The 13,316-nt window shown below is 38.6% G+C and overlaps 2 protein-coding genes across 2 annotated transcripts; both read right to left on the reverse strand.

Moving 5' to 3' along the window:
• Positions 1 to 5,477: 5,477 nt before the first annotated feature.
• Positions 5,478 to 9,030, reverse strand: LOC125468865 (isocitrate dehydrogenase [NAD] regulatory subunit 1, mitochondrial). The gene is made up of 4 exons (XM_048565434.1): positions 8,344 to 9,030; positions 8,029 to 8,268; positions 6,221 to 6,299; positions 5,478 to 5,985 (listed from the first exon to the last, which is right to left on the reverse strand). The coding sequence occupies exons 1-4, from the start codon at positions 8,869 to 8,871 to the stop codon at positions 5,711 to 5,713; spliced, it is 1,122 nt and encodes a 373-aa protein (XP_048421391.1). The 5' UTR covers positions 8,872 to 9,030; the 3' UTR covers positions 5,478 to 5,710.
• Positions 9,031 to 10,588: 1,558 nt separating this feature from the next.
• Positions 10,589 to 13,264, reverse strand: LOC103962418 (SEC1 family transport protein SLY1-like). The gene is made up of 2 exons (XM_009375114.3): positions 13,104 to 13,264; positions 10,589 to 12,769 (listed from the first exon to the last, which is right to left on the reverse strand). Exons 1-2 carry the CDS (start codon positions 13,132 to 13,134, stop codon positions 10,929 to 10,931), a joined length of 1,872 nt encoding a protein of 623 aa, XP_009373389.2. The 5' UTR covers positions 13,135 to 13,264; the 3' UTR covers positions 10,589 to 10,928.
• Between the last annotated feature and the right edge of the window lie 52 nt (positions 13,265 to 13,316).

The raw sequence follows: 13,316 nt of genomic DNA on the forward strand, positions 1-13,316 counted from the left end.
CTTTCGTGAGAATATCTTGAATAAAACAAAACTTCGGATACAATAGTACACAACAATTCAATTGCTCAGTAGCTTGGCCAAGAGACATTAATTTATGCTTTAGTGAAGGTACAAGTAGTGTATGTAGCAAAGAAAGAGTAGGCATGAGGCGTACAGTGCCAGCACCAGTTACCGGTAAGGTGATGCCATTAGCATTAGTAATACTTCGTCGAAGTGGAACAGTATCACAAGATAAATCAGTGGGGTCATATGTCATATAATCTGTGGCACCAGAGTCAATAATCCAATCGGACTGGGTATCACAATTATTCATATTAAAAGAATAACCATAGTTACCTGAGGACTCCGGAGGCATGTCAAAAGAACTCGAAACAGGAGGATTCATGGTAGAGTCAGTTAGGGTAGTAGTGTTCAGTATAGGGGTAGGATTGGTTAGGATGAAATTGTTTCCACTGTGGAGTGGTGGTAGGTTCTTCATGGGAGGGCCGAGTTTGCTTGAGGGAACGGACAGAGCAGAAATCCTAGGATCTTTGCTCTGATACCATGCTAATTAGGGCTTATCTTTGGGGCTTAATTTTCTGATATCATTATTCTCACCAAGGAGGAAAATATATAATGTACAAGAATGATCTACAAGGAAAGAAATAAACATCAAATAACCTAATTACAATCTGATTATAAGGACTCAAAAAAAGGTAACTAAACTAATTACAAAAAGTCAACTTTCCAACACTATCCGCTTTGAGTAAAAGCAGTTTATGGAAAGAGCGGGACGAGTCAAAAAATTGAGAGAGGATGTGGATGCTTTGGAGAATGAACTAAAGAGGCTAAGCGGAAGGGTTGGGCTAACTATTGTAGAGGTACATCTTGAGACACTCAGAAGAGAATAGCTATGAAACAAGGATTGGAGGAGACAAGTAAGATGAACAGTGTGCTAGGTTATGGGAGGCACTGGCATTTATTTTATTTGTAATCGTAATATTTGTAAATCTTGACAACAGATTTCCAAATAGGATTTTTACTACCTGCAAAAGTAGGGATAAAAATACTTAAAAATACTTGCAAGAGTACAAGGTTATCGTAGTATAGCAGCTCAAGTAAAATTGTTTTCCACAATGACTAATCCTAAGGCAAAGGGTCGAGAAACTCAACGCCACTATTCTTGAACAACTTGGAGTTGGCCTTCTTTTTGCACTATTACGAATACGAAAATAATGCGATGTCTCTGGAGTTTTGAAAAATCCAAACATCTCAGAAATAGAGAGGTAGAAATTTATCCAACGAACCGTAGGAATTAGTCACTTCAACCGTCTTCGATGGTTAATACAGGTATCCAAAAAACGAACGAGATGGATGTTTGTTGTCCCAACCATTCTTGTTAGTCCCGATCCTGATAAGGAAAATGGATAATTTATAAAAATAAAAATAAAACAAAAGAAAATAGTTTGAAAATCTATTTAAGCACTAGGGTTCTACCGTCACCTTAACAATCATACGTAGTTCTTACAATTACTTATGAATTACCCATGCATATTTGAAGGTTAGGCTTTCCTAATATATATCCTACTTGGAACCTCCAACATAGAACGTATATCTAACATGCAACCCGTCTGTAATGTCCAGATCAAATGTGAACATGCAAGACTCATTAAGTTTTGTGAAAACCTTTTGAAAAACCATATAACCCTTAAGGCGTGTCGTCCATCCTAAGAAGTTACACATACTAACCATAAGAAGTCTTAGTCAGGACAGCCCTTTGCCAAAATTGCATCAAATTGCTTTTCTAAATATCCTAATGTTGGCCAATCACTAAAACACTTAGATAGTATGAACGCGTTGAATCGGTGATTAATAACTCAAAACCTACATGGATGATATCATAAGTAAATTGAAAAGAAATTACATATTCTTACTAAGGCTCGTGGTCTCACCCTAGCAAACGAAACTAGTTACGAATAATCATAAAACAAAATATTATTAAAAACATGGATTAAAACATCTTGTAGGTAAAAAGTCTAAAATTCTCCAAAATAATGCGCTCTTCTCTCCCTCTTCTCCTAAACCCTAATGGCTAAAAAGCCTTATTTATATCACTTCAAAATAAAATCCATACTAGAAAAGGTCTTATAAAAACTAAGAAACATAATAGAATAAGTTAATTAGGAAATAAAATAAAATATTATTAAAAACATGGATATAAAACATCTTGTAGGTAAAAGGTCTAAAATTCTCCAAAATAATGAGTTCTTCTCTCCCCCTTCTCCTAAATCCTAATGGCTAAAAAAGCCTTATTTATTCCACTACAAAATAAAATCCTTACTAGAAAAGGTCTTCTAAAAACTAAGAAACATAATAGAATAAGATAACTAGGAAATAAAAAAATTTCTATTTAAACTGAAATTCGGACTGTAGAGAAAATCCATCTTTTGACCAACAAAATCTACTTCAATTTGGTCCCAAAATGTCTCTTTTAAAAGCTTAAGATGTTCCTAACAAATCCTCAAAAGGAATCTTCCTCAAAATATACCATCTTGACCTTCAAAATACCCAAAATGTCCAGAAACGTCAATTTGGGAAAGCAACGCGCCGGACCTTTATTTCATTGCCACGGTCAAACTGCTTCGTAGAAAAATGTGGAATTTTGATACAATCATCTTGAAACACTCACGAACATCCTTCAATTAGAATCACTCCAAAATTCATCCGTTTGATTACTTTTTGCTCAAGAGAAAGTCGAATGTCCTATATTAAAAATACATAACAAAGTTATACCAAAATAACCAATAAATTATAACTAACATTAGGGTAAAATATAAAGTATAAAATCGACACATCAAAATACCCCAAACTTAGCTTGTTGCTTGTCCTCAAGCAAAACAAAACTCAAAAACAAATTAAAAACTAACAAACTACAAACTTAAGCAAAAGACAATTTTCAACTTCAAGTCGCAAGCCATGGAAAATGTTAAAAATTAGAACATCTTTTCAAAAGTTCCAACCAATCCCACTACAAAGTCTAAGCCATTCATAATCAATTAGGGAAAAGAAAAAAAAAGAAAAACTAACAAAAAGTCCTCAAAAACTCTAGTTTTAATGAAAATGATAAAATAAATGTGTAAGTGAATAGTACTAGGAGTGACTTTTCAAGGTAAAAATGTCATTAACATTAAAAGTGAATGGTACCAAGAGTGTTTCGTTAAAATTCCAAAAAAAAAGAAATTCATGAACTTCTTTTGGTGTAAAGTGAACCAACATGGTTAAGAAGACTCGATTAAAATCCCTAAAATCCCTACCTTTCGTCCTCTTTATTTAATACTTCTACACATACTATCTTAATATATATTTTTTTTTTCTTTTAGATTTTTTTTCTTTTTTATTTTTTTTTTTCAGTAATAGTAGTGGCCGTGCAATGTCAATTCCCTTAAGCTTTCGATCCAACCCATGTAATGAGCCTTAGGTCAGTTCCCTGACAACTACATCAATTTCTTGATAGGATTTTTCAAGGTTCTAATTCCATACAAAACATAAATATGCATAAACAAAGTTAGCTGTCAGATAGCTTTGTGATCGTGATCAGGTTCTCCCAAAAATGAAAGTTATTTGAAAAAAAAGTCACTGGTATACTCAAGTTTGAAAGATGGATGAGTACCTTCCAACGCCATGGATTGAACTCCAAGTGATCCTTGAATGTGTTGGAAGTTAAATGAAGAGCATGGGTAACAAGCAAAATCGTCGAGCCAACTGGTATTGTGTATCCTTCAAAGCATTACAAGTACTTTTATGTATGAATTAACAAAGGGCCCAACCAATTTGAAATTGAGGACTTACCCTTTACTGGGATATCTTTCACTGCTTTACGAAACAAGCCTAGCATAGGGTTACTCAGCCTGAGTTTCATTGACAACCTGTATTTTTCCAAAGTCAAGCAAGTTATAACACTTTCATATATATACTACTGTTCAAGGTAGCACAGAACATGTTGAGCTCAAAGAACTGACTTGAAGGGTAAAATTCATCGATTTATATCGTCCCATGTAAGTGCAGAATTTTGGTCTTATCTATTTTTGAGAAGCGCCTCATGCTCAGCCTGATGATAACTTATTATAGTCTGACATAGAGAAGATGGGAACATTTCAATATATATGTAGAATGCCTAACTTACCCGGCAACTTACAATCCGGGAGATTCATTCAGGCCACGCCTTTGCCTGATAATAACTCCACCAAATGAAGGCCCAGTTGTAATCACGGCGTTAGTAGATACTGGTGCCTCCATATCTACTATACACAGCATATGCCTTCTTAGAAGCTGTTGGATTCCCACACAAGCCTCATTCATGTCGGCATCAGGAACTTTTCAATCACAAGCTTATTAAGCCTCTTCTATGTTCGCTCATGGACTCCCTTACCCATGGACATTCTTTCTACCAGTATGACCATTTTACAACAGGATCGCTACTCTCTACGATGACTCAAGCTAGAATAGATACTTAGACAAGAAAGGTTATACAAACAAGCTCTCTTTTTAAGTTTCCAAAAAACAAAAACAAGCTCTCTTTACTGATATCAAGTATCTTAAAATGCTTGGTGAACCAAGTATGAATGCTCAACTAGGTCTGAGGAATACAAAGCACAAGCACACCTATTTATAGGCCAGGGAGGAAGTCTCCCGAGCCTCACTTAGGAGACAAGATGCATCATCCTCTTTTGACATTTTCCTACAATAATAGAAGAGTGTCTCCTTTTATAACTCATCACACTTTACTTTAGTCATACTTATACTTTACAACACATAGATTCTTTACTTTATGTCACACCATACTATTCTAAGATACTTCTTATTTGGTTGTCACTTCACGTCTTGTCGGTGTCACATGTCGGTGATTGCTTGCTAGAATCTTCTAGAATAATCTCATGCATGTTTGAACTAGAACAATCTAGTTCCTTTGCACCTGACCTTGGACTGGGTTTAATGGGCTGGTGTTGATCTTGAACAAAATATTGTAACGCATCCGGTTTTGGATGCACAAGCCGGTGCAGGTTTGCCGGTGCCTTTGCCTAGGAATACGTTTGTTTTGGTGTATCAAAAGAGATTGCAGAGGAATAGAAGCACGGTTGCGTCTAACCGAAGAAAGGACATCCTTGTTTGAAAACAATGTGGATCTACTTGCATATGCTTCTCTGAATCCAAGCGCCCCCTAGTAGCTGAAAAGAACAGAGAGAGCTTCTCGTCATTCTGTTAGTTTCTTTGGTTTCATTTTCAGATGGCTTCCAATAATTCAAGGGAACCTACTGTATCTCCCGAACGGTTGTCCGCCTTCGCCTACGAAGGCGCCTTCCATCGTTTACAATACGATTTGAGGCATTAGCCTTAACAGTAGAATTCTGTATGATGTTAATCAAACCGTCCCCAGGTTACTGATAGCTGTACTATGCTTAACCCAATCTCAGGCCACATAACCCAATCTCATCAAATCGGAAACTTTAAACAGTGGGACTCTTGCATATTCTTTATTACTGAATCGCTATTAGGATCAATTCCGATTATTCCCGAATAGGGTAAAAAAAAAAAATATTGCATATCGACAGATGTAGGATAACCTACCAACAGTGTAGAAGAAACCATTATAAACCAGACCATGTGACAACGTTGGGTAATCAACAGTCTGAAGTATAGCCCAGGTAAACGCAATTGACATGTTCCCCGTCAATCAGTCCAGTTTACCAATTACGGCATCAACGACCTCTTGGGTAGTGCTGACTCCTCCGAGATCTTTTGTCCGATACTTGCCTTCTAATATTACTCGCTTCACCGCTGTTTCAAGTCGATCAGCAAATGAAGGAAACTGGAGATGCCTCAACATCATTGCTGATGATAGAAGCAAAGCAACTGGATTGGCCTTCTTTTGCTCCCACAACTTTTCATTTCCGACATTTCCTGCCGAAGCACCTTGCTCAAAAACAGCATGATCAGCACCCACATTTCCTGTAGTTACCAAAGAGATAATGAGGCACTTTTTAGAAGAAACCGACTACAAGAACAAGATATATTATAAGTGGGGTTCAGCGCTTAAAGCTAGCAAATGATCTTTCTTCTATCAAGGGATGAAGTAGATATATCATGACAGTGTTGATTAAAAAACACAACTTAAACAATCGGTATAAAATTTGCAAGGCCTGGAAGCATAATTTAATCAATTAAATTAAACAAGAGTTTCTACCTCCTGGCATGACACCGGTGCCTCCAGCAATACCAGCTGCCGTATTTGCCACTAGATTTCCATAAAGATTGGGAGTGACCTGCAAGACATGAAACAACCTCTGTAAATGGGACAGGAAAAAAAGTAGCACATATAACCAACCGTGAAGTTCGAAACCAGGCAACATCTATTTTAAATTTCAATAGACAACTCATTTTTAGCTCAACGACATAGATAGGTGTTTTGGCTAAAATGAAGAGCAAGCATGAAGCATCCGAAGCTGAGGGTTGGGCCCAGATCAATACGTTTTCTCAAATGCAAGATGATCTAATAAACAGAGCCTTTTGCCAGTGTGGGGTCTGGGAAGTGCCACATGAACAGTCTTACCATTTTGTGGAAAGGATACTTCCCATTTGGAACCCAGATTACAAGGGCAAATACCAAGTCCTAGATTCAATTTACCCTCCCCACCAGCTCCCAAGGAATAGAAAAAACCAAGTTCATGATCAACATATGAAACAAGAAGCAAACTCATTAGAAACACAAGATTTTGATCCAAGTTAAAACAGCAGAACTAGGAATTCACATTAGGAAACAAGGTATGAACAGACTATTGGACTATTCGTGTTTTATTCAACTATATGAATCCAGGCTGATATTTCACTTGAGCGCATCCATATTGTTCTTCTTTTCCCGGCTTTAAATAGAGCATTACTATCTTTCTATGCTTACTTCTCGACCTACCACACCAACTCCAAATAGACATCAGACTTGAAAAACTCAGTCAATGTTTTGATGTGACTCACAGGTTTTAAACTCTCAAACTCTTTTCCATTTACTCTTTTACTTCTTCATAGGTTATCACAATAGCATAATACCTACAAGAGCTACTAGCCCAAAGTGTAGCTCAATGCTGGCCGGTCTTGACTTTTTAGGCACCAATAAGGTTGACAAGCCCAAACTATGAAGTAATTCTCCACTTAAAATACATAATTTCTTCAAACCAAAACTAATAGTAAAAGAGAATGTCTAATTTGCATCATCAGTTGGCGTATGAGCCTTTGCAAGATTCTCAACAGACGATTCTGACATATCACAAGCACCTAATATTTCATCTTATATCCAGCCTTTGTATTACGGGTCAAACCCGATCTGAAGCATATAAGAAGATAAGAATAGAACCACTTCTTGACTAAACATTAGAAATGGCTTTCACAATTCAAATCATAGATACATCTCACAAATTCACAATTCAGATCACAGAAACTCCAAAGCTCGAAACTTTTCACATTGGCATCGTTTCAACAGCCAAATAATATTTAAAGGCGAATACCAGTAATTGCAAATTCATCACAATCCAGTCAACTGCAGTCAACCAAGTATTTCCAATAATTCCTAGTCGCAGATCATCATTCCAAGAAATCTGAACTTTGCTTAAAATCGAATCAACCCAAGTTCAAGATGCCTTTGCTAAAGCGTAAAAGGAAAATAGAACAGGGTGAGATGAAAATTAAATTACTTGGCAGCCGCCCCATCTAGGCAGCAAGTCTATTCCAATGCATTTTTTAACTAACGTCTTATTAGTTATTCCAAGCTCTTAAATACAAGAGAGAAGGACAGAATTTGTTACTAAACAAACTCCTAATCACTAGGCAGACACATCTGCCAAACAAAATCCTAGTAACCGATGTCAGACCAAGTCCAAAATTAAACCAAATTATCCACACTTAGTCAAAGCAAAAAATAAAACTTTAATCATGCCACACATCCACACTCCACATATAAAAACCATATTCACAAAACAGAATTCTGAGCTGAAGTCGCATTACCATCACATCAAATTGCTCGGGCTTCGAAACAAGTTGCATACAGCAATTGTCCACGATGATTTCATTGTAATTAATACTTGGGTACTTTGTAGCAACCTCTCTGCAGGACTCCAAGAACAACCCATCAGCCAGCTTCATAATGTTGGCTTTGTGCACAGCAGTCACCTTCTTCCTGTTGTTCAAATAGGCATACTCGAAAGCGTACTTGGCGATTCGCTCCGAGCAGAACTTGGTGATCACCTAACACATTCACAATCAATTCCCAATTTTCAAAAAACTGCAGAGCTAAAGATTGAATTTTGGGTTTTTGATTACCTTGAGGCTCTCAACGACGCCAGGGACGACCTCGTGCTCGAGCCCGGCGTATTCGCCCTCGGTGTTCTCTCTAATTACGACAATGTCCACGTTCTCGTGGCGGGTGGGGAGGCCGGGTAGGTTGAAGCAGTTTACTAGCGAAGCGTACAGGTCGAGCTCTTTTCTCAGCTGCACGTTGAGCGAGCTCACGCCGCCGCCCACCGGAGTCTTCAGCCCGCCCTTCAAGCACACCTTGTTTTTCCGGATCGACTCGATCACCTCCGGCGGGACCCGCTTCATGTCGCCGTGGACGTCGTAGCGCTCGAAGTACACGGGGGCGTGCATCGCTTCCATGACTTGCTCGACGGCGTTGGTCACCAGCGGGCCGATTCCATCGCCGGGGATCAGGGTTACGGGCCGAGGGGCACCGTCGCCGGGTCGGGGCATGTAGGTGACGGATCGGGTGTTCGGGACGGGTTTGGGAAGAAATGGTGCCGGCGTGGGGCGGTGCGTGAGGTTTTTAAAGATCGGGAGGGTCCGGCGGGCCATGGCTGAGGGTTAGGGTTTTGGGTTTTTCTGGACGGAGTAGGTTGTCGGATTTGCGAAGGGTCGACTTTAGCTGCAGAGGAGTTGAAGTTGAGCGGGCGAATGACTAGGGAGGGGAATCGGAAAATATGAGGACGTTGGAGGACTTTTTTGCAATAATGCCACGTTCTAATTTGCATTTCTGGGTGGACTAGGTTTGACTTGCCTTATTGTCCTAATAATTTCAGTGCTCCTTTTTTGAAGGGTACATGCCTAAATTTGTTGGAGGCCCTCCTAATCTCTTTTCCTTTCATTTTCCTCTTATATAAAAAATTACAGTTAAATCACATTAACATCTTATATTGATTTTTTATAAAAATAATAAGATAAAAAACAAAGTGTGAAAGAAAGAGAGGAAAGAGAATGAAAATAAAAAGAAAAAGAATCTAAGACCTCTCACTTTTCTGTACCATTTCACATGCATTTCTTCCGCATCATTCTCTTCACTAGGGGTAGGTTCGGTTCCGTTCGGTTCGATTTTTTGCAAAAATCAGAAACCGAATCGAAATTACTGTTCGGTTCGGTTCGGTTCGGTTTGTATTCGGTTCGGTTTCGGCCCGGTTCGGGTTTTTTTTTTTTTTTTTTTTTTTTTTTTCCCCCAAGTAGCTTAAAAAAAGTATATGAAAACAACTTGCATCCATTTTTGTAATAAGTCCTATTTCAACATAATCGTCAAGACTCAAAATAAGCATTCCAAATTTCTAATATAATCATAGTCTCAACTCAAAGACAATGAAAATAAACATTCAATTCAAAGTTTAATTATAATCAAGTGTTCCAAAGTCCAAAGTTAAATAAACATCAAAGTTTAAATCTTCCAAAAGTCCAAACTTAAAATAAACATCAAAGTTCAAGTATTCCACATCTAAAAGACTAAAATAAACATTCCAAATTTCAACTTTCAAGTGCCCTACAATGAGAGTGATCCACGTACTTTTTCAACGACAATTTGCTTGCTAACGCTTGGGTGGCCTAGGGGGCAACATATCACCTTTTTTTGAACTTCCACTTGCCATTTCTACATAGAAATAATAAAAGAAAAGATACTAATTAAAATGTTATTTAAAATAATCTAACAAAATCAAATGCAATAAAGGTTTAAGGGTTTTGTTAAAAAGATTAAAAAATTAAAAATAACCTCACAAATCCTGAAGGCATGAGGGTTCGAACCCATGCCTCCAGCTTGTAAAGTTTCATTGAAACCAACTTGGCAACAGGTTCTGTTTTGTTATAATTGTATGACTAAACTATTTATAAATATTCAAAAAAAGTATATATATATATATATATATCGGTTCGGTTCGGTTTCCGAGCCTCAAAAATCGAAACCGAACTGGTCAGATTTGGTTCAGTTCGGTTTGAAAATTTCGGTTCGGTTTTTTTGCGGTTCGGTTTTTTTCGGCCTCGGTCCGGTTCGGTTGTCGGTTTTTTTCGGTTTTCGGTTTTTTGAACCCACCCCTACTCTTCACCCTCCTATATCCTTATTGATGCCTACAATCTTTATTGTATTTTCTATGTATTTTTAACAGAAAGTAAACTAAAGGGAATGATAAACCCGTCATTATACTCTTACACTCATTTGTTTAATCATTTTCGTTGTTTTCATTTGATCTATTAACTAAAATTACTAGAAACAAAGAAGAGTAAGATCAGTAAAAATTCGTCTTTAGAGAGACACCAATAAAAATTAAAATATCATATTACAAAGTTCAGTTTTTAGAGAAACATCAACAAGAATTAAAGGGTAAGATCGGTAAACTCATCTTCCAACCATAGAAAGTACACATCAATGAAATACAGAAGTATGTGATTCTGAAAACTTCTGGTTATAACAAAATATAAAACTGGTTTCTTCTTGATCCCGATAGAAAGTTGACGAATCTCGTATGGAACCACCGTGCAGACCTTACAAATAAAACCAGAGAGCATAGCAGTCCTCTGCAGATTCATCCACATGGTTTCTTAGCTTCTCACAATCATCTTTCAGGTGTAAATAACAACTAAACTGCAGGATTTACGTATCAATGAGTTGAAGGAGGAGGAGGAGTAGGAGCACCACCCAATCCCATTTTTTGCCCCAGTACTGCGAGCTGCTCCACAAACTCCTGACCTGTGAGTATTTCTGTTGTTCCGTATATAACATGCTTGACAGGTTGCTGACGCTGCCCAAGCTCTTGTAGGCTCCCGTACTCCACATAATTACCACCTCCAATCATGAAGACGATAGCTTCCTTGAAAGGTCCTTTTAAATGGCTGCTACCTATTCCTGAGCTTGACTTCGGAGCACGAGGATCAAACACAAGATAGGAATCAATTTCTGGATTCGGCCTCCCCTCCACCAAGGCCTCCACTGTTCTTGTTAGTGCTAGCTGCCTATCATTGGATAAAAGATTTTTCACACCTGCTGTCACGGCGCTTATTGATTGCCCATAAAGTTTCTCTGCCCAATCGACTATGTTACTTCTGTTAGCAGAATTTGCTGATGCCAGTGAGACATTCAGCGCCTTGATCTTCTTCACATACTGAAATGCACTGGTATCAACCTCAGATTCCCTGAGGGCTGCTTCCACTGCTTCCACTTCTTGTTGATTAATGGTTTCAGAAGAAATAAGATACATGATTGAAAACCGCAGCTTATCCATCTTACTCCCTTTCCCTCTAAGCACAGCTAAAAGTTCGCTGCGATCAATGCCTCCTCTAACCATCATGTCATACTCCTTTTTAGCAAAAGAATCGAGCAGTCTCTCTTTGATCTCACTCAACAACACAGTTGCAATGTTGGTGTGCTTATCAATCACCTGCTTCCGCGCAGTCAACTCTGGCAATGAGTTCACTGCACTCATCAAATGTTTTGTGTTCCCAATCATGTGTGTCCCATCAAACTCAGCTCCATCATTCCCACCAGTTCGTCTATTGACCTCATCAACATCCCTCTTATACTTATTCAATTGGGTCTCAATCTCTACTGCTACTTCCGGAAATTCTAGAGACCCATTTGCTACCCAAAAGGGATCTGAGCTATCTAACTCATAAGACTTCATCCCACCCTTATCACCTTGAACATTCAACCTATTAAGCTTCAATCCAAGAATATCATGCACCAAGGGCCGGTACCTAAAATCATGCTGTATTCCCACAGATAACTCAAAATTACGGTCAAATATACACAATATGGGGCGCTGGAAAGAGCTCACGAAGTTTCCACCTTCAGTAAACAGATTGTTCTTCGACAACAAGTGGTCACGAAGTCTCTGATCCAATGCTGATGCTACCATCTCAGCTGGACCCCCACGAGGGCACCTGATAATTGGCACAACAGCAAGAGTAGCCAAAACGCAGAACAAGCCACCAACTATCTTTTCAATAATCTCCTCAATCTCACGGTCCCCTGCCTTGGGATCATTTAACTGAACATAAGTGTTCTTCTGTGCCAACGAGAACAAATTATCTTCCAGTGTAACAAACTCCAAGTACTGATCATGCACCTTTGAAATCCGATGAATTGAATCTGAATTCAAAGTCCCAGATGCCAGATCCTCGAGCAGTGGGCGGGGAATCAAGGACGAGAAGTTCAGATGGAAGCTATCATACAGCGAGTTCGAAGTGTCAGCAATGATCCTCTGAATGTTGGAATGGCTGGGTTGCACAAAGTAGACAGCAGGCACATCAAGGACGGGTTTTCGGTCCTTGTCAATCAGGAAGTACAGGGTCACACCGTGCTTACGAAGGTCCTTGACATGGATCAAGGGGGAGAGTATGTTTTGGCAAAACTTATCATAGATCAAGATCTTATAGACCTCTTCATTGGCCATACCGGTTGCATTAACGGGTTGGTTCAGATTCAGCATGCGGGTAATACATTCTGGATCCACAAACCACATATCAAAATCAATAATTTACACAAAACCCGAAACAATTATGCAGAATTAAACAAACCCAATCGAGCAAATTAAATGAAATTTCGTCACAGCTCTGAAACCAATATCACAGATCAAACTCAACGCACAAAACCCACATAAAAATAAACACATTTCATCAATTATAATAGTAATTCCGGTAATAATTCATCTGGGTTTTCTCTATTAGCTAAATGGGTTATCGATTCAATCCAGTATTTTTCAATTTTTGCTTCCTTGGTTTGATTGAGGCAGAGAGATCTGGAGAGAGAAACTAAAAGGGCAAAAGAGTAATTTTACCTGTTTGCCTCTGCCGCAGATTGAGTGCCATGGCCGTGAAATCTACTTCCTCCGGCGAAGCAAAGACTCACAGATCCACTCTCACTAGCAATTTTCTGTTCGCTTCAAATTTTATGAATTCCAAACAGCTCTGCAAATGTGAGGGTCTATATTGTTCGTATACAGCCGTTATCAGAGGAAGATTTCTATGTAGCTAATAGGAGACCGCCACGT

This window comes from the organism of the source record quoted next, unplaced genomic scaffold (assembly GCF_019419815.1).
Source record: "Pyrus x bretschneideri cultivar Hongxiangsu unplaced genomic scaffold, Pyrus_bretschneideri_v1 Contig10, whole genome shotgun sequence".
NCBI classification, from domain to species: domain Eukaryota; kingdom Viridiplantae; phylum Streptophyta; class Magnoliopsida; order Rosales; family Rosaceae; genus Pyrus; species Pyrus x bretschneideri.

Excerpts from the sequence above, each read along its gene's own strand:
- LOC103962418 (XM_009375114.3), bottom strand. The coding sequence starts at position 13,134 with ATGGCACTCAATCTGCGGCAGAGGCAAACAG. Across the intron at positions 12,770-13,103 it reads TCTGCGGCAGAGGCAAACAG|AATGTATTACCCGCATGCTG; the intron begins GTAAAATTACTC and ends TTGTGGATCCAG.
- LOC125468865 (XM_048565434.1), bottom strand. The coding sequence starts at position 8,871 with ATGGCCCGCCGGACCCTCCCGATCTTTAAAAACCTCACGCACCGCCCC. Across the intron at positions 8,269-8,343 it reads GCGTCGTTGAGAGCCTCAAG|GTGATCACCAAGTTCTGCTC; the intron begins GTAATCAAAAAC and ends TGAATGTGTTAG. Across the intron at positions 6,300-8,028 it reads CCGAGCAATTTGATGTGATG|GTCACTCCCAATCTTTATGG; the intron begins GTAATGCGACTT and ends CATGTCTTGCAG.